The sequence below is a fragment of the Rhinolophus ferrumequinum genome, chromosome 3, assembly GCF_004115265.2.
Source record: "Rhinolophus ferrumequinum isolate MPI-CBG mRhiFer1 chromosome 3, mRhiFer1_v1.p, whole genome shotgun sequence".
Taxonomy (NCBI): Eukaryota; Metazoa; Chordata; class Mammalia; order Chiroptera; family Rhinolophidae; genus Rhinolophus; species Rhinolophus ferrumequinum.
Window position 1 is genome coordinate 6,672,773 of NC_046286.1, and position 20,576 is coordinate 6,693,348.

General features: G+C 52.2%; 1 protein-coding gene across 1 annotated transcript in view; it reads right to left on the reverse strand.

Moving 5' to 3' along the window:
- Positions 1–17,956, reverse strand: part of CPNE5 (copine 5) — a 101,160-nt gene extending 83,204 nt beyond the window's left edge. The window contains exons 1-3 of the mRNA XM_033093443.1: positions 17,876–17,956; positions 9,891–9,943; positions 8,121–8,762 (exon numbers count right to left, since the gene is read on the reverse strand). Of these exons, the coding sequence (XP_032949334.1) occupies positions 8,121–8,215 (95 nt within the window). The 5' untranslated portion in view covers positions 8,216–8,762; positions 9,891–9,943; positions 17,876–17,956. The remainder of the gene's footprint in view (positions 1–8,120; positions 8,763–9,890; positions 9,944–17,875) is intronic.
- Between the last annotated feature and the right edge of the window lie 2,620 nt (positions 17,957–20,576).

The following is a 20,576-nucleotide window of genomic DNA, read 5'->3' on the forward strand; positions in this document are numbered from 1 at the left end:
TTAAAATAGAAATCTCGGAAGCATGCTCAATTTCTCTCTCCTTTACACCGCCTCCAGTCCCATTCATTGAGTCTTAAAGGTTTCTGCTTCAAAAACACATCTCAAATCTGTCCACTCTTCCTCATTCCTCCATCGCTATTATTTCTCACTTAGACACTGCAGTGGCCTCCTGCCTAGCAATGTGCTTCAATTCCTACCTCTCCTCACCCCCCACCAGTCCATTCTCTTACAGTAACTAGAGAAACCCTTTCGAAGGCCAATCAGATCACATCACTCCCGTTTAACCCCTTTCTACTGCTGTTAGAATAATAAATCAAACTCCTTAGCATGGGTCACAGGCCAAGACCTGTACCCCTCATTTCCTCTCTGACCTCATTCTCCTCCTTACACCCCCCTCTGGCCCCCCTCCCCCCACATACACACACTGCTCCATCCACACAAGTTTCCCTGCAGTTTCGCAAGCATACCAAGTTCTTCTCTGCCACTGGGCCTTTTCACTTGCTGTTCTCCCTATCTGAATCACCCTCTCTCCAGATCCCCCCCCAGGTGGCTTTCTCATTTTTTGGATCTCAGCTCAATGTTACCTGCCCATCCTGTCTAAAGCATCCTCAATAACCACAAACTTATTTGCAGAGCACTTACCTCTATCAGACATTATTTAATAAAAACTGTGTATATGTGTTTATATTATATTCCCCACCAGCAGCGCCAATGTGAGTTCTATGAGAGGAGAGAGTTTGTCTATCTTGTTCACCAGTGTATCTGGAGCACTTCAGACTGTGCTTGGCACAAAGAAGCCGCTCAATAGCAAATGAGGATGAGTATCAATTATCAAATGAATAAATGTGTCAGTATGTGTTGTTATTGATACCTATTATCAAGTTTATCCAGCACATTTCACTTTATACAGGACTTCACAAATATAATCTCTGTTGTATTCATAACAATACGATAGGACGTGGACAGGACTTGTATTTCCTCCCATTTTGCAGATGGAGAGACTGAGGTTAGAGAACTTAAATGATCTGGCCAAAGTTTCAGAGAACATAAGTCAGGAACTGCCTTGACGTTCAGTGTCCTGCCCAGAATCATTCAGTACCCAAAGGCATATAGTTATCTTAGTGGGACCTTCAGGCACTATGCTAGGCCAGCAGAGGTGAGGGGCATTATGGGACAGAGGCATGTTGCAATGTTTTGAAATCACACTTTTTTTCTTGTCCAGGAAACTGGCAGAAAGAGAGGTAGTCAGGGGTCCAGCTAAGCTGTTCTTGGAAAATCAGTTCCCAGTCACCTACCACTGACTGTCCACTGACTGCAGGGAAATCTGAGGAGCCAGTCTTCAGAGACACCGAACTCTAGGCCCCGTGTATCCCCAGGAGCTCAGGCAGCCTATGGGTCACTTGGAAAGCTTCCTTGTGGCAGAGTCCATGGCTGTCCACCAGCAAGCATTTCTCACTCCCTTCTGTTTTTTTTCTTTTTTCCTTTTTTCCCCCTTTTTCTGCCTCACCCCCACACCACCACCGCCACCACTCCGCTTTAAGCCGTTGTTTCTCAGTCTAGTTGTGTAGGACACAGCTCCCTGACCCATGCTGGTATTATGAGCCTTGCGCTACCCCCCGCTGAGGCAGTCAGTCGCCAGTCGTCAGTCGGCCGCTCACAACAGCTCACGGCAGCTCTCGCCGGTTGCCAGCCACTCACACTGGCCACCGGGCTCTCCTGGCTGCTCACAGCAGCCCATACCAAGCTACTCACAGCAGCCCAGCTCCAGGGAGAGCCATTGTTCACAATCTTAGCTGTAGAGGGTGCAGCTCACTGACCCATGTGGGAATCGAACCGGTGACTTCAGCATTAGGAGCACGGCGCTCCAACCACCTAAGCCACTGGGCCGGCCCTCTCACTCCCTTCCTGCTACCAAAATCCACATTGGTTCAGGTGTCTGATGGAAACACCCTGAAATCAGAATCCTTGTTGCTGTTGATTGAATTGTGTAGCCCCCAAAATGTATACATTGAAACACTACCTCACAATGTGATAGTATTTGGAGATGAGGCCTTTGGAAGGTAATTAGGGTTATTTGAGGTCATGAGGGTGGGGCCCTCGTCATGGGATTAGTGCCCTTAAAAATAGACACCAGAGAACTTGCTCTCTTTCTCTCTCTGCCATGTGAGAACACAGTGAGAAGATGGCCATCTGAAGCCAGCAAGAAAGTCCTCACCAGAACCCAACCATGCTGGCACCCTGATCTCGGATTTCCATTCTCAAGAGCTGTGATCAATAAATTTCTGTTGTTTCACCACCCAGTCTATGGCATTTTGTGATGGCAGCCCAAGCTGACTAATATACTAGTCTAAGGTTGGACATGGACAGCTCATATCCACTGAAATGTCCATTTGGCCATTGAAATAGAAGAGGAAGTCTGCTGAGAGATTTTGGGAGGGATTGTGCTTTCCACATAAAGAGAACTTTTCCAAGAGAGGCCTTTGGCCCTATGCCTTGCTTCCTCTCTTTGGATGTGGTTGTGATACCTGCAAAAGGCAGCCATTTTATAACAATGAAGCCCACCGTTGGATGATAGCAGAGTACAAAGATAGCTGGCTCTTTGATGGCAAAGTGAGCTGACAAACCAGCACTGAGATAGCCTCCCTCCAGATTCACTGTGATCTGAGGAAAATAAATGGATTTCAGATTTGAGCCACCATCAGATTTTCTGTTACCTGTAGCCAAAGCATTCTTAACTGAATCTGATTCCCCGTTGCCCCAAAGCTTTACAGCCTTATTCCCCTCACCTCCTCCTCACCCTCTCTTCCCAATGGCAGCTCATCTCCAGCAATGGAGCAGGGAGAACTGTGTGCTGGGAGAGGAGCGATGGTAAGTCACCACCATATGGCCTGGATGCCCTGGAAGGCTGGCTGCCATCCTGTGACTCTGTCTGATCTCTGCTCCCTGAGGATTTCTCCAGTTCTGCGTTTGCTTCCCAGAGCCAGAGATATCCCTGAGCAAGAAAGGCCCTTCCCATCCCTGGAGGAAAGCACCTACTTCTTGGTTACATCTGCCATGGTTGGTACTTAGGCCTCTTTCGTGATCCTCATGGAGACCCCCATTCCCAACTTCAAGAAGCCCTCAAAGCTTTGAAGTCTGAGGAAACTGAATTCGAATCCCCCTCTATATAATGGACTAACTGTAATCTCAGGCAGGTCCCTTAACTTCGCTGAGCCCTGATTTCCTAATTAGCAAAAAGGGAAAATACTATGTGCCTCATTAAGATTGTTGTCGGATTAAAAAGATACAGTAACATGGTAGGGAGAAATCTAAGATGGTCGCCTAGATTCCTGCCCCCTGGTGTACACAAGCCTGCATAATGCCCTTCCCTTAAGTGTGGGTGGTACCTGGGAATGTGACGTGATACTCCTGTGATTACTGTTAGTTTATATAAGAAGACTCTGTCATAGCAGACTGGGGAGAGATTCTCCTGCTGGCTTTGGAGAAGTAAGCTGCCATGTTGTGAGGGGCCCACATGGCTAGGAGCTGAGAATCACCCCAATCTAACAACCAGCAAGAAAAGAGCATTTTACTCTTATAGCTGCAAGGAACTGAATTCTGCCAACAACCTAAATGAGCTTGGCTTGGACCCCAAGCCTCAGATGAGATCACAGCCCCTGCAGGTACCTTGGTTTCAGCCTTGGGGAGACCCTGAGCAGAGAAGCCAGTTACCCTGGGCCTGGGCTTCTGACCTACAGAAACTATCAGATAATAAAGGGCTGATGTCTTAAACCACTAGGTTTGTGGTCATTTGTTATGCAGCATTTGACAACTAATATAATAGTTTTGGTTTGAACTAATAAATTGCTATTTGACTAGGTCATAAACATTTGAATATAGGCAATTGTATGTGGCTCAGCTGTACAGATGTACAGCACCTAGCAAGTAGTAAGCACTCAATAAATCCCACTGTTGTTATTCCCTTGGCTCCACTAAAGAGTGCCTTGGCCTATTCAAGGACTGAATGTACCTCTTTTTTCTGGCACTGGCTTTGACAGCTGCCACGCTGCCCCCAGGCTTTTCTCCCCAAAGCCACCCTGGCCTGCCTGTCAGAAGAAAGCCTTCAGAGACCATTCACATCTCTTCTGCGAGGCCCAGGGCACAGCTCCTAAGCTAGGCTGCCTCTCCCACTCCAGGACAGCACAACACCAACCTGAACAGGCAGCAGAAAACATCTCGGAGCAGAGGCCACAGCTGCCCACCAGGCCCATGCCACCTGGTGGGGAGAGGGCAGCTGCCTGGGAAATTCCAACAGGGCTAAGCGATGACTGCCCCTGGACTCCCCCCTCCTTGCCTTCGAGACCCCACGATGTGGACGTGTGCATTGCTTCTTCCAGCAGGACCCTGCAGATGCACAAAGGTTTCCTATTACATAAAAAATGCAAATCATGCTTTCTAACCAACAGGCTGGTCCTGAGCCCTACAGATGATGCACCGAAAGAAACTAGAAAAATAGAGCGGCCCTTGGGGAATGGGAAGCCGGACAGGTGAGTTTTGATCAGGTCTGTAGGGAAGCTAAGAAAGTCAAGAAAGGTCTGGAACAAACTATCAGGAGAAGCTTGTGGCTCCCACTTCCTGTAATGCCTGCTGGTATCTGGTTCCACACACCATCTACCCCACTCACTCAGAATATCTAAAAGTCAAATATATGTCAATAAAGCTGGAGGGGGCGGATGCGAATCTCTAGAAGGATCAGATCTCCTCCAGGACCCACACAAACCCTGGGACACAGCTATAAAGACAGATTTTTATTTAGTTTCAGGAGTCAAATAATAGGCAACATAAATTACTATTCATGGATTAATCCTCCTAACTGTGATAAGGATTATCATACTTCCTTTACAGATGAGGAAACTGAGGCAGATGCTAAGTATTCATTTACCCAACGTCACAGGGACAGAACTGGGATTTGAACCCAGGTAGACAGATCACACAGCCCATGTTCTTAACCACTGAGCCAAACAACCAGAGGGCTCAGGATCTTTGGCCCTGTGTTCACCGAAGTTGGTAGAAAACAATTGTTTGGGAGCGGACTATAGGTTAACCCCAAGATACCCTACCTGCGGCTGGAGCCCCCACATGTCCCTCCCACAGTGTCATCTGCCTCCAGCAGAGGCTGGGCCGGCCTCCGCTGTGGTCCTGCGCTGGGGCTCAGGTGTGCCCCTGTCCAGGCAGCTTTGCTCAGATAGGAGCACCTTAGGACAGGCACGTCAGGGGTTCAGATCCCTCCTTAGGCAAGAGCAGAGCTCCTAGTGCCGTGGGAGGTGGCAGGGACCTTCCTAAGGAGCAGAGAGGGGAGGGAACTGGGCTTCAAGATGCCAGTTTCCAGTTCCCTGAAACACTGGCCCCTCAACCCCGGCTGCTCATTCTGAAGCCCCCTGGAGTTCTCACCCCACCACCCCCTCTGCCTGCCCTACTGTTCCCTGCCCATCAGCAGGTGTCACCTAGATGCTCAGGGCAGGAGCACTGCATAACCTTCGCCCCTGGGACTCCGTCACAAGATGCAGGGGAAGAGGACTGGCCTCCCATTAGCTGGTGACTACGGAGTGTAGAATATGCTGGAGAAAATCATTCTGTGCAGCTCTCCCTCCTCTCCTCCTGCTTCTCTTTCTCCCTCTCCCTCCTCCCCTCCTCTCTCTCCTAGAACCTGGATAATTGGACCTGATTGAGGCAAAGAGATGGACTTACAATTTCAAGCCCATCTAGAGTGTTTTCTTGTCTCCCCTCTATTCCGGATGACTCCTCCCTCCTCACCCCTTCCTACCAAAACCCACTTTCCCACCCTCCGGCTTTTGGGAAAGCAGGAGCAGCCTGGGTCAGGCCCTCCTCAGGCTGATGGAGCACATTCGCTGAGAGGGAATGGACACCAGGGTTGATCCCAGAACCACATTCCCCAGGAACTCAAATGCATCCCTAGGTACCTTTTAGACAAAAGGGCTGATACCTCCACTTCCAGAGAGCAAATGGGAGGGGCCACTAGCCTTACAGTAAACATCGCAGCTACTTATTGAGCACCTACTGTGTGCCAAGCAAGTGCAAAGTAGTGTGCTGGGTGCATCACAATCCTCTATCCCTCCAAGAGTTTTTGTTGAGTAGCTGCTAAGTGCCAGCCACTCTCCCAAGCTTGTGAGCTACCCCGGTAAATGAGGCTTCTCAAGGAATACAGGTTCATTGTTTGCACTTGACAAATGGAGGAAACCAAGGCTAAAAGTCAGCCCCAAGTGGTGGAGCAGATTCCATTTCAAAGTGTCTGCAAAGCCACAGATGCTGCGCGCCCTCTGCCTCCTATCTTCTCCTCTTCACTGGACGAGAGGGTCCGGGGTCTGAGTCAGGGTGGAGATCCCTGCCTTCAAAGGCTTATATAGCTGCTTTGGGGGAGGAGAGATGACGTTTACGCATCTGAGATGTCTTCAGAGGTTCAGTGCTCTCAGTATGTGGGTGACCCCGTAGCCCAGGCTGAGTACTCAGGGCCGAGGGGACACAGAAGACAGGGATTCGGGCTGGCTGCCTCATGGGTGAGAAGGATGGCTGGAAGTGAAGAGCACGAGGCCAGGCTTTTCAGGATGAGGGGGCATGAACTGACAGAGATGAAGGAGGGGTGACATCTGGATGGGGAAGGGGCTGTTCAGAGCCTTGGAGGTGGGAGGATCCTGAGACAGCTCTGACACAGGCATGATTGAAGGCTGAGAGGGAGCGTCAGGCACAGTAAGGCAGAGAGATGTGCGCTGCTCCAGAAGGGAGGGCAGGCTGTGGCAGCTGCTGATGGCTGAGGAGGTGAGACTGGAGCTAAAGGGCCATCAGGATTCTCCCAGCAGAGTAATGGCAAGATGCAAATGGCGCTGGGAGATAATTCTGACAGCACTGTGTGTGGGACCATGGGAGAGACATATGGAGTTATCACGGGGGGCCTGGCACAAGGGGGTCAGCTATGTTCTACATCAACCCTCACTCTCACTCACCCTCAACAGCCCCCCCCCAACCCCTCCCCCTCTCACACTCCAGCCCAGCTTTGGCTCTAGCTACACCTTTCCAATGCCTGGAATACAGGGTTGGGGGGGTCACGAGAGTGGGTAAAGGGTCGGACCAAAGAGGGGCCTGGAAGAGGACAGGGTGGGTGATTTGGAACAAAGGTACAGCCAGGATTCAGGTCATTTTGGGCAGGGGGATGGTATCTAGGGGAACCTCCCTCCAGGTGAGCTATGCCTGGGCCACAGTCCCCTCACAGTCCCAGCAAAGCAGTGACCCTAGGCCAGCCACAGGATGACTGCACCCCCTTACTGCCTGGGGCAGCCTTCCCCTTAGATAGGAGAACCTGGGGGAAACCCAGCACTGAAATGGAGAAGTTACCCCCAAACTCTGTGTGACATGACTGAGGATTTTGGGGATGGTAACCCACAAAAACACCCCCACCCACACACACCTGCTGGCCTCTAAAATTCCACACTCCGTTCTAAACCTTTGGCTTAAGATTTTCTCCCCAAATTATTGTTTTTTTTAATGGTTCTACTTTAAATTGTTATCAGTTATCCACACCTCTATGAATGAATCAGTCTAATATTTTTCCAAGAGTCCGTTTTGTTGTTGGAGGTGAAGAAAGGCTTTAGATTCCTGGGGTCTAGGACAGCGGACGGGTCGGGGAGGAGAGGATGAGGGCACTGGGGCAAAGGAGGAGGTAGAAAAAGAGGAAAGGAGGGCACAAAGGCAGAGTCTGGGCATGCCTGGGAGGGATGGGGCAGATCACTCACTCGTCGATTTGGGGAGGAGTTGATCAGAAATAGCCTGTGCAAGACCCCGGCATAGCCTTTCACTCCCTCCCTGCACCCCTGTTCCTGTGTCTTCATATCTCCTCTCAGCAACAGCCCAGAGTGCAAACTTTCCGGGATACGACCCCGAGCCTGGCTTACACTCAGGCGTCGCCACCCTCGGCTGGGCAAGGGCACTTGCCGGACAGGCAGGGGGGCGTCCGCGAGGCGACGACACTCTGGAAGGGGGCGCGCATAAGTAGAGCGTCAGAGCCGCAGGGGCCGCGGGACTCCGGGTACAGGGGCGGGACAGGGGAACCCGGCCAGCGGGCGGCTCACCTGCAGGACACGGTGATCTCCACCTTGGTGGCCGGGATGCTGCCCGCCAAGGAGTCGAATTCGCTCAGCGACGCCATGTCCTCGGGCTGCTCCATCGCCCACCGCGCCCCCCACCCCAAATTAGTCAATCCCTGAGCGATTCACGCCTTCTCTGGAGCAACTGAAACCCTGGGCTCTCCCCCAACTCCAGAGCCGAGGCTGGGCGGCAAAGGGAGGAGAGGAGCGCGAGAGGGGGCGTGGGAAGTGAGAGAGGGAAGGGAGGGGGGTGGAGACAGCGGGGGGCGCAGATCCAGGAGGGGGTGCGGGGGCCGTGACGAGGAGGCTGGGGGCCCAGCGGGGAAGGGCGAGGTGCCCAGGGAGGTGGGGTGCAGCCGGGCTAAGGCGGAGGAGCGCGGGGCAAAGGCACCCGGAGGGATGCACGGAGTCGTGGAGAAAAGCGCACAGCTTCGGGTAGGGACCAAAGGGGTGCAGGATAACGAGAGGGGCGTGGGCAGCCGGGGTAGCAGGACGCGGGTTGCGCGGAGTCCGGAGCGCCCGGGCTGCGCCGCCTCTCGCTGGGTCTTGGCGCGGGCGGCGGCGGGGCTGGGGACGCGGTGCAAGCGCCACCTCCTCGGCTCTGGCTCCAGCTCCTGGGCGACCGGGCTGCGGGAAAATCAAATCTGCCCGAAGCCGCCGCCTCCCGCCACCGGGACCCAGCTGCGTACGGGACTGTGAGCGTCGGAGGGGGTGCCCGCAGGGGCCTGGGCGGGGCCGCGGGCGGGGTCTGCGCGCGGTGCCGAATGTGTGTGTGCGAGTGTGTGTGCGCGCGTGTGTGTGTGTGCGCGCGCGCGTGTGGTGGGCGTGGGGATGTGGCCCCCATACTGGGTACCTCGGGGGGTGATAGCCAGAGAGGCTCCTGCCAGTGACCGTCTCCATCTGCGCTCGACCTCCACTCCCCACCCCCTCATGGGGCTCCACAGTGGGGGAGGGAAAAGAGTGTGTCAACCAAGGGCGCCCGTTTGGGAAGGGTCTTTGCTGGGCAGGGGTGGGGAGGGACGTGTGCAAAAGATACCGTCCCCACCCAGAGGCTTGGAGAGTTCTCTGCTGAGGTTGCCCGCCCGCGGGGGGGGGGGGGAGGGATGGGTCTCAGTCCAGAAACGGTCTCCGCCTCTCCTGGGGAGGCCTGTGGGGGCGACCCCAGCGCCTGGAGCGGCCGCCTCTGTTTGCCTAGTGAGGGCCGTTAGAACTAGGAGGGGTCGGTGCCTGGCTGCTGCCCTAACGCCTCCGGATCCCTCCGGACCAGGAGGCAGCCACCTAAGCCGTGAGCCAGCGCCCTCCACTTTCCCGGCCGGTCGTGACCACTCGGCTGAGCCAGCCCCCGGGTCTCGAAGCTTCCTCCACCAGACTGAGCAAACCCGAGCTTCTTTGCCACCAGCACTGAGTAGGCGCCTGCTGTGTGCGGGGCCCTGACCCCTGCTCTGGGAGCGTGGGGGGAGCTGAGGCACCTCTCAGGCGGCTCCCCGCCCAGCCAGGCCCTACCCTGCCCCAGGCCCCTGACGGGCCTGGGGTCTCAGCGCTGTGGCGTCTCCCCGGGGCTGCGCATGTGGACTCGTCTCTAGAAAATTACCCACAGCCCTTCCTTGGTTTCGGCCTAAGATTTGCTGAGATGGAACCTCCTCCTCCGCGCCCTTACCAGCCGCAGGGCCAGGACGTGCCTCTGTGCGGCGACTGGTCTGGGACGGCCCGGAGCCCGAGGCTGGACCGGGAAAAGCCACGCCCTCTGGGCCTTACCTTTGGCAGCTGGGTCCTAACTAGTGCGTGGAGATTCTGCTTGAAGTCAATTCCTGGAATATCAGAAACAGCCAGAGTAGAAGATAAATATAAGAACACATTCCTCCGCTTGGGTTAAGTGTTTCTTTTTACCCATGGCTCGGTATCGGGCGGACTCGGTTTTGCTACCTGGGACAGTCAGGAAGGGGCAGAGGTGCTAGGCTTCCCAGGGCAGTGGGGCACAGCTGGGTCTGAAGGCCTCCGTGGGCCTGAGGCTGTCCACGGAGAATAACTTGGGCCTCCTTTCCTGAGGGATATAAAACTGGGCTTGGAATCTCAATGCCTTTCCCGCTTTTACCCTCCCCCCCCCCTCCGCCACCCCATACCTGTTGTAGACAATGCTCCCAGTACTTGGGGACTATGTTATCCATTCTTTCCACTGGTACTGACTGAGAACCTGTTGTGCGTTTGGCCCCGTGCTAGTGCCACTTGGGAAACTTCTTTGAGGACAGTAACCACCATTCTATTTTCAAAGAACCTACCTGGGCCAGGCACCATGCTTATTTTTTTTTAAAGATATTATTTACATACCAAAACATTCACCATTTTAAAGTGCACAGGTCAGTACTTTTTAGTATGCATAATTTTAAATTCTCAAATTTATAGGTGTGAGAAAGTATTATCTACATTTAATAAAGAAGGGAGCTAGTGCCCAGAGAAGAGAGATAACTTGTCCATGGTCACCCAAATGGGAACTTGGTGGTGAATTTGAACCCAGGCCATTGAGACCAAAGTCTGACTGAACAAGAGGCTTGACTGCTTCTTGGGATGGGGCCAGATGATGGAGGGTCTTAAAAGTCATTTGTGACATTAGGCCCTGTTGGAGAGGGCAACAGTAGAGAGCCATTGCAAGTTGCTCAGCAGGTGAGTGTTGATTTTGAAGTCCTACCAGGTAACCTTGTAATGTGACAGCATCTGGAATAGCAACCCCTGGGTATCTTTCTACAAAGATTCTGAACTTGTCTCTTTCTCTCTAGTCCCTTAGTCATTGCATTTCCAGTGCTGGCTCTTTGGCAAAAAAATTGTATTAGGTACCTGCTCTGGGCCAGGCGTCATCCTAGGCTCAGATGCAAAAAGGGCAGTATCTGTCTCCAAAGAGTTCCCAGGCTAGTGGGAGCCCTGGGACCTGCATACAGATCAACCTGAGTACATTATGAGGAGTGCTGTAGAGGAAGGTATTCGGGGCTCTGGGAATAGAGAAGAGTGACCGACAGGTCTGCCCCAGGAGTGGAAACGAGAGGGTCAGAGGAAACTACAAAAAGGAGGTGATATTGAGAAGGACATTGAAGATGAAGTCTATTTGTTTCCCCCAGAAGCAGACCCCAAGAGAAAGATTTAAATGTGAGTAGTTTATATTGGGGAGAGTAAGGAAATGCTATGGGGGAGGGGAGCGGGGCGGTGTGGAAGTGAGACAGGGAAGGCAGCCAATAAGGGTGGTTTATCAAGCCAGTTATCACTGTGAGCAACCAGGGCTCTTTCCCGCTGCAGGGCTCTGGGGGGCCATGTGGAACATGCCTCAAACTTAGCCCGCTGGAGGGGTGACGGAGCCCACGTGTGTGGACACTAGCTGCAGTCAGTCCCTGGCTCAGTGGCTGAGGGCTGCTTCCGGAGGGCGTGAATTCCCTGACACTTCTGGCCTGACCAGCACAGAGTGGCAATGCAGGTTCCAGAAGCCAGAGACAGCTTCAGGCCAAGAAATGCAGGCACTTGGCAGTTGGATGTGGGGCTGGAGCGCACTGAAGGGGTAAAGTTTAGGGTACTGACGGGGCCGTGTCTGCTACAGATACTGGACTTCTGCCTGGAGGACGGGGCTGAGTAGGCTCTCCGGGCAGGGAACCAGCATGATCAAGGACCGGAGCACTGTGATTGGGGACCCTGGTGTGGCTGGAGCACAGGCTAAAGGTGGCAGAGGTAGAATGTGAGGCCCGGAGGTGAGGGGCCATGATACCAGGTCTTGGGCTTTGGCCTCCTCCAGGCACGGAGGCTTTTCAGAAAGGGACATAGAAGGAAGGGTGGTCGGAAAGATATTCCTCAGCTACATGGCCCACCAGTGAGCCCCAGAACACAAAACTGGCTGATCGGGCCAGGAAAGTATGCACCCAGTCCTTGCTCAAATGAATTGCCGATGGTTCCAAAACAGTTCACAGAGGACACTACCACTGGATGGATCATTTCTCCTTTGAGGGCTATAACTGAGGTCACCTGTGCTGCCAGCAGGTGCTGCAGACGTGCTGTCTGGGCCTGGCAGCCAGATTAGAACTAACCATGGCCCTGGCCCACCCCACCACGTAGCCGACACTTGTTCCTCTGATTAAGGACTATGAGCACGGAATGGGCCATGCCCAGAAGATCTGGAATAATCAGCATCAGCGTTTTGCCTTGGCCGTCCAAGACTGCAAACACGCTCTCACTGACCTAATCCGGGGTGTTAATGACGGCAGAGCAATTTTGAGAGGCAACTCACAGCATTGATAAGGAGGGGAAAAGCACTGCAGGGCTTAGGAGGCAGAGCTCCTCCAAGGAGGCAGCTGCTGCCCTCCTGTAAACACTGCCCTCAGATCCACCCCCCCCCAATCTGAGGCTGGGGACGGTAGGAGAAAAGGGACTCAGACGAACAGAAGGAGTGCACATAGGACAGGGAAGTGGGCGCTGCCCATACTGCACCTTAGAACAAACTAGAAAAAAAGTGTTCCTTATGCTGGGTACATGCAACCCTGTGCCAGCCAGGGAACATGGCTTGTGGGGGCGAGCGTGGGCTGGAATTGAGCCTCCACTTACTCCCTTTGGCAGGGGGTCCTTGTGCCGTGAATACGCTGCACCATACCTGGCAGCTCTGGAGATAGAAGGAAACACAGAGGGCATGACAGGAACCTGAAAGCACCATGACAGTAAGGAGGTGGGAGAGATGTGATGTCTGGTTCCATCCATTAATAGAAATGCTAGAAGGGGCTTGGTTGGAGACCATCTAGGTTAAACCCCTTCTTTTACTAAAAAGCTTGGGGTGGGGGAGTGATGCACTCAAGGTCACCCGACTCTTCCTTCGATAAGAAACTCCAGTAATAACAGCAAGGTTAGGTACCCAAGAGCAGTGAGGACCTGCCTGAGAAGCTGTGGGGAGAAAGCATATTCTGTTAGGTAGAGGAAGAGGCAAAAGCCAGCCGCAGGGGTCTTCACATCAAGCTGCCATTCCTCCTGGAGGGTTGCAGTCTCGCTGTGAGATGCCCGCCATCCCGACCAGAACCCCATGCGGCCCCTCCCTTCCTCCTCTCCCCAGATTATAGGGCAGGTAGCTCGGTCCATGTGGACAAAGGGAAAACCCAGGCCCTCCTGCTGCCTGCCCAGCAGCCTTTCCTGCCACTAAGATCCACCCCTCCCACCCTGCCCTGCCCTGCCCTCCTCTCACTTCTCATGCCCTCCTTTTCCTTCCAGTCATTCATGCTTTTCCAAGAGAAGGAGGCCTCCCTGCCCTTACGGTCAAGCTAGTGGAATCTTCACACCAGCCAGGGGATCCATGTGATCCAAAGTTAGGTGGTGGCCTGCCTCTGCTTGAGACCCTCCCCTGGCTCCCAGCTCACTCTGTGGCAAAAGGACTTTCTGGGCTACAGGCTCTGTCCCTACCCCTTTCCATAACCTCTTGGACGTCACCACGTCTTTCTCTACCCCTCACGGACCCCACTGCAGCCACACTGGCCCCATGGGCCCTGCAGGCTCCTGTGTCATCTCAGGGCCCATATGCCTGTTCCCTGAGCCTGGAACATGTGCCTCTGGGTCCCTCAGGTGTCTGCCCACGTGCCCCTTCTGCACACAGCCTTTCCTGACCGCACCACTTAACACAGCACCTCCTTACGCTGCTCCTCCCGCTGCTCCATTATGTTTCCTCATAACATTATGCTTGTCTGTTTCCCTACTCGAACACAAGTTTTATGCAGGCAAGGATTTTGTCTTGTTCACTGTTGCATTCCCAGTTCCTAAGACAGTGCCTGGCGCATAGTAGGTGCTCAGTTTGTCAAAATTGAGCACCCCCTTAAAATCTACTTCTTCATAAGGACCCTTCAAACAAGGCCTGAGTCTCCCCCACCCCATGTCTCCCCTGAACTTCCATCCGGCAAACACTTACTGAGCATTTCTTACGAATTTGGTTGTTGAATTGTTTGACAATCAGATTGAGAATCTCCGGCCCCGTGGCCAGTACCACAGAGAAGGGAAGGGATTCTCATAGATTTAGTTTGTTTACTGAGAATCTACCAGGTAATAAGCGCAGCAGTGAGAATTTAACATCCAGCACACATTTAATCCTCACAGTAACTGCATTTGACAAAGCTTGACTCCTCTGTGCCATCAAATGTGCTTGTTCATCACTACGGATACAGAGACGAGGGAGACCCAGTCTCCTCTCACGCTGTCCCGTGAAGTGGGTATGCTCGTTTTGAGTTTATCTTCTAGGAATCTAGAATAATGGGCATTATCTGCTCCATTTTACAGAGAAGGAAACTAAACTCTGAAGCAGTTCAGGACCTTAACTTGCGCAAGCTCACACAGGTTAAGTGGCCGAGCAAGGATGCAAACCCGGGACTCTGGGTCCAGGCCCTGTCTCTGCCCAGCACCTCGCGGCCTCCTGACAGTCCTCACTCAGGGTCTGCCCTCACGGCCCAGGCCTCCGGCCCCCACGGGCCCACAGGACCTGGTCCAGCACCGCGTGATCTGCGTCAGGGCCTGACCCTTCCACTTTTCACTACGTCCAGCATACACATCACAGCCTGTCACGCCCCCGCCGGCCCGCCCCTCATGTAATCCAGTATTTAGCGCGGTGTTGAGTTGTGGTATTAGAAACCTCGGTGCTGCTGAGCACTTTAAAGATAATCCAATTTACCTAGATTTTATAGATCTGGAAACTGAGTCCTAAAGGGGGAAAGAAATTCGCCCAAGGTTGTTTTGCCAATAAGCAGCAACTACAGATGAAAACGAGCAGGAGCTCTGATTAAAAGCACTCTCCTGGATCCTTGCTTCTCTCACTGCAGCTCTTTCAAGAAGGGCTAGGTCCCCTGGATTTCCCGTTGATTGATGTTTGCCTATGCGCCATCTCTGGGCCTTCCACAAGAAGGGCCAAGGCGACTACACATCTCCCCGCCCCCTCGCATCAGGCTTTTACACCAAACCGGGCTATCCGCACTTGGTTTGCGCCCGGCCTTTCCTCCTGCCCTTTCCTCTCTGCCAGGCACACATCTCACCCACCTCACAGGTACCATCTCTTTCAAGAAGCAAGCCTGGATTTTCCCAACTTGACTCTGTTTCTCCTTCCACTGAACCTCCAAAACACTTCTCTTAGGAAGATTTTTTTTCTCCTATCCCCCCTAGCAGGGGGTGTACCTGAAGGTGTTGGTCTTGGACCTTGGTCCCCCAAAGCCTGGCTTTCCCAGGCCTCAGCCTCCCTCTCCGCCTTTTAGCTGGATTTAATCACATCTCAATACATTACCGCCCAGTCAGCCAGTCTGCTCTTTGGTCTCCTGAACTCTCTCTACACTTGATATAAACCCATTTCCTCTTGTTTGAGCATCTTGGGAAATACAGAATGAGGCCTCACATTTCTTCAGAAGCTTTAAAGCAAACTATCTCCCCTGAAGTCCCAGCCTCTCCCCCCCACCCCACCCCCAGACACACACTTGCCACCTTCCTGCTGGGTGTGGATGAACAGCTGGATTTTCACATGGCAGGACTTGATGGATTCTATTCCCAGAAACCCCTCTAATTTCTCCCCTGCCACTGCTGCTGTGAGGTCTAGGCCTCAGGACTCTGTGCCCCTCCCCACCTCAGGCTGATGGGTGGGGTGGGGGACTGTCATTTCACACCAGCCCCCAGATTCTGTCACCACTGCTCCTTAGCATCTCCCCTGGCTATACCTGCACCGTGGTGGCCTGAAAAGCCACCAAGAGTGAAATCCTTCTTTTTTAAGCTCTAAACTCATTTTCATGCCAAGCTGCCTGCATTTGCCTGCCTGGCTGCTGAAGAAAACTGAAACGTGCACAAAATGCCACAAGCCTGGCTTTGTGCAGAAGCTAAGTCCCGGTGGCCCTGCCCCTGGAGCTCGCCTGTATCTCCAGCTGCCTGCTCTGATTTCCTTGGGTTTTATTAACTCTGAGCCCTGAACTGGAAGAGAAGCTCATCAGACACATTTCACATCTTGCCTCCTCCACCCCAGGCTAGGAAAAGTTGCCCTGATTACGGGAAGTATGTGTTCCCCAGTTCTCTGATAATTCTATCAGGAGCCAGGGTGAGGCTCAGGTGTCAGGCTTTGGAAGCTGCTGCTGACAGCCTCTCAGAGGCTGCCTGCCCCTGCCTGGAGGCAAGAGGCAGAGGGCCATGTTCTCTCCATTCATCTTGTGACCTTGAACCCCTCATGTATCTCTGCTTCTTAGGTTCCCTGGCCTGAAAAAAATGGGGATAAAAATACCCTTACCACCATCCCCTCCAAATTGGCATGAGATTCCAATTAGGTGAGGAAGTGCTGGGAGCTACTTGAAAGAAACATACCATGAGAAAATTGTCGAAATTTAGACCAGATGGTCTGGGCCCCTCATTCTACAGATGGAAAAACTAAGGCTTGGAGAAGTTTGCCAAGGTCACACAGCGAACTGGCTTGACAACCAGTTTCCTTATTTTCTGAGCTGGAGGGGCAAACAAAGAATGGTAAGGAAACCATCTTTGTGGGAGCTTAGGGTATAATGGAGGGAGCGGACCCCAAGCTTGAAGCTCAGCCCCTGCCACAGAGCCTTCATCCAAGAAATGGACTCATCTATGAAACGGACATTACGCTGCCTTGTTCACAAGCCTTCAGAGGATTAAACGGAATATTTGGCACCTGGTATGTTCTCCAAACACGAATTCCTTCCCTTCTCTTGTTTTATCTTAAATAGTATCACAAATGCTTTCCAAAAGGGAGCTCCATTTTCTCTCAGAGCTCAATGCAGCCAAAAAGACAATTGTAAGCCTTGGATTCCCTTTCCTTTGGGGGCTTATTTTAGACAGTGAATGTGAAATGGCCATTTGCCCCGTCAGCATAATGAAGCAGAAATATTGCTTCTCCCTCCTCCCCCGTCGCTTCTGCTGTGCGAGCTTCCTCACAGGTACGCAGGCTCGCAGCTTTAAATGGAGCCATGGCCAATCCTCACAGAGAGGAAAGTGATTTCTGTGCGATTAGCTGAGTGGTGAGGCTAATACAGTTATGATCCAATAAACACACTGATTAGGGTCATTTGTACTCCCTCCCGCTGTGCCTGGGCAGGCCTGGTGCAGGCTCTGCGTGGACGGAGCTTGGAGACAACTAAGGTTGGGGGCTCCCAGTCAACTGGGCCTGAGGACGCTCTGGGGCATGGCTGTTGGTTGGACAGCCCAGCCTGCAAGGCAGGAGAATCAGTTTCTAACCCGTCACCAGATCATTTTCTTTTTCTGCACCTCATGTTCCGCATCTATATGTCAAAGGTGGAGATAAAAGGGTTGAACTTGGGATTGGAAGTTCCCAGTTCAAGTCTCAGCCTTGCCTTTTACTAGCCACGCAACCGTGGGCCTGTTATTCCATCCATTCATCACTCTGTACAAGGCTTTGTGCTACTTGCTTTTGGTCCTCAGTTTGCTCATCTGCAAATGGGCGTAACAATGCCAACCTCAGAGGCTGGTTTGGAGGATTAAGAGAAAAATACGTAAGAAGGTTCTACAAATCACGGAATAGAAAAAGGACAACTTTTTGTTTTTTCCTAAGTTTCCTACTGGTTGACTTTCTCTGGTTCTACGAAAATATTTGCTGTTGCTGAGCATCAAAGAGGGGCTCCAAAATTCCTTGTTGAACAAATGAATTCAACGGTAAAGTGGAATATTAAGCTAAGAGGGAACTGGCTCTTTAGGAGGCATGCTACAGAATCAGGCCCCGGTCACAAGGGCTCCTCCCACCTCACCATGAACGGAAGGCTTCTCCTCCATCTGGTCCAGTAGACAGGAAGGAGGCTGGTTGGCCTGTGCTGACTGATGGCTCCTAGGCCTGTGCAGTGCCAGGCTCAGGCTGACATCTCAGGTCGGCTTGCAGTCTGAGCAGGGGCTGTTTCTCCACATCCAAGGGGTGGCAGGCCTGTCAGGATCATGGAAGGCTTTGGCAGGCTTCCACCTTTTGAAGAAGCTTCAAGGCTAAACTGTATTCACAGTGGCCTCTAGTGGCAAATTTCCAAACTAGCATCCTAAATGGAAACTTGGCCGCTGAAGGCATCTTCTCAGAATGAGCCGATTAATGTAGGGTTAAAAGGAGCCTAGCTCCGATCTTCACCTGATACACAAGGAAACCAAGTTCCCCGAGGTGAAGTGATTCGCCCAAGGTCACACACAAGTCTCCTGTCTGTCCACAAACCTTGCCCCAAACTGGCCACCTGTGGTTTCAGATGCAGTTCGGGATCATGAATTATGATCCATTTGGAAGAACAAAGGAGGACTCGATTTCTAAATCAGACCAAGACAACCTTAGAGTGAGACCCTCACGTGTTTCCTTCCCCCTGCACTTTCTCTCTTATCTGTAAAAGAATGATGCTGGAAGATCCCCTATTCTGGTATTTACCTAAAGAGAGTAATCTATACTCTCCAGCAACAGGGCTCTGAGGCCATGGAGGGCTTTGTAGGCAGTGAACACCACTTAAATGTGCTTTTCCATGTTTCCTCCTCCACAGTTGCAAGAATGTAGCACCAGAAGGGGCCAGTGACGGGTGCCTCAGATTGGCTGGAGGATCTGGGGGTAGGAATCCTTTCCCATGTGCAGGGGAAGCTATTTTGACATGTTCTGGAGACACAGTACAAAAATCAATCAAGCCGAGGCCCGCCAGAGTGCTGGCTTGGTTGCCATACCAGCTGAAGCCTGGGTTTGGAGACCTGGGATGAAGCTGTTTCTGCAGGTGGATCTCGATCTTTTCCTGACAGAGAACAATTTTTTTAAAAAAATTTAATTAATCCAGTAGTAACTTCGAGGAATTGCATCAAGTGCTGAAGGGGACTTCTAGAAGGGAAAAAGAGGTCTTTGCTCTCAGACGTGAGCCCAGAGGGAGGTAGAAGTATGCAAGGTCAGGCTGCTGATACACTGGGATGAAGAGGTGGGAAAGGGACATGTGGCTACAAGGGCCACTCGTAATAACGGTAGCTCTTTTCTAAATGTTGGTCCCTATTCTAGCTCATTTAATCTTCACAATAGCCTTCTGAAGTTAGGAACATTATCCCCATTTTACAGGTGAGGAAACTACGTAAGGCACAGAGAAATTAAGAGACTTTATCCCACTGCTGGTAAGCAGTGAAGCTGGGATCTGAACCCGGGCAGGCTGCTTCCAAAGCCCTTTTCCTTCAATGTCATAATTACTGACTTTTTTCTGTGATGTCTACTAACCGTACCATCTTAGCACTCTGGTGCCCACACAGGATCTCAGTGCCACACACCAGTCTGGTGTCCACGGGGTTCTAAAGTGGGAACAGAAAGCAGGCCACTGGTCCTTAAAGCTCAATCGTAGCAGCCAAAGCTAAGAGCCGCTCAAGTTCATCCCGGTTTTGAATCTCTTCATTCTTCCAAGACCACCACTGATCCAGGAGGCAAAAGATCAGGTTATGGTCCTGACTGCCCCGTGCTCTTAGGGACACCCCACTCCTCCCCCCCAACAATTTCATGTTGCACAAACGTAACCTCTAGGATCTCACTACTCAGTGTGGTATCTGGACCGACCAGGAGTCACCATCGCCTGGGAGCTGTTAGAAATGCAGTCTGGATGGATGCTGAAGCCGTCTGCGTCCTAGCAGGCTCCCCAGCAATTCCTGTGTGTGGTAAAATGTGAGAAGTCCTTGGAGCCATGCACTTTATAAGTATGGGCACCAAACTTCTCACCCACCCCAGGGACACTTGTTCGAAAGCTTCTTTCACTCACTTTTCTACTCCCAAGTCTTCGCCAAATAGTCTAGCACCTCCTACCCTTCCCACCAAAGCTCCTCCCTGTCCTCCCTTGATGAGCTCCGGCAGTCCCACAACCTACCTTCATTAATCTCCACCTAAGTTATAAATTCATCCTTGCCTTCTCATAAGCTGCCCTCATCTCAATCTGTTTCCGGTGTGACTGCAATGAGCCATCTGTGCCTGAGCACACCCACTTTTATGAGACTTCTCACTGTACTTCTCCTGAGAGGTGTGGACACTCCTGTGACAAAAGGATTAACCAGCATTCCCTTGAAACGAGCTCCCTTTACACAGAAACTAACACTTCTACATCTCCGGCTAACTGGCAGAATCACTAGGAATTGTGACACAGTTCAAGGTTCGCTCTTTGAGGTCACCGGCTTTATGAAAACTGGCATCTGTGCAAGATGTGATCACCTTGGCATGTTTGGGGTGCTTTTCCAGAAACAAGGAACTGTGCCTCTGCTGCTCTCTTCCCAAGTGTACTCACAACCTTCTTTACTTCTTCAAGTAGTGATTAACACGTTTTCCCCACTCCCATGAACTGGGTGAAAGTGGGGATTTTCAGGATTATAATTCTGGGAGGTAAGCAGGTAAATATCTTACTACTTGCTCCTAGAGGTGGAGCCAATAATGTCCGCCCAGCTCAGGCAGAAAGAAATGTATTTCTAATTTCCCAGAACAGT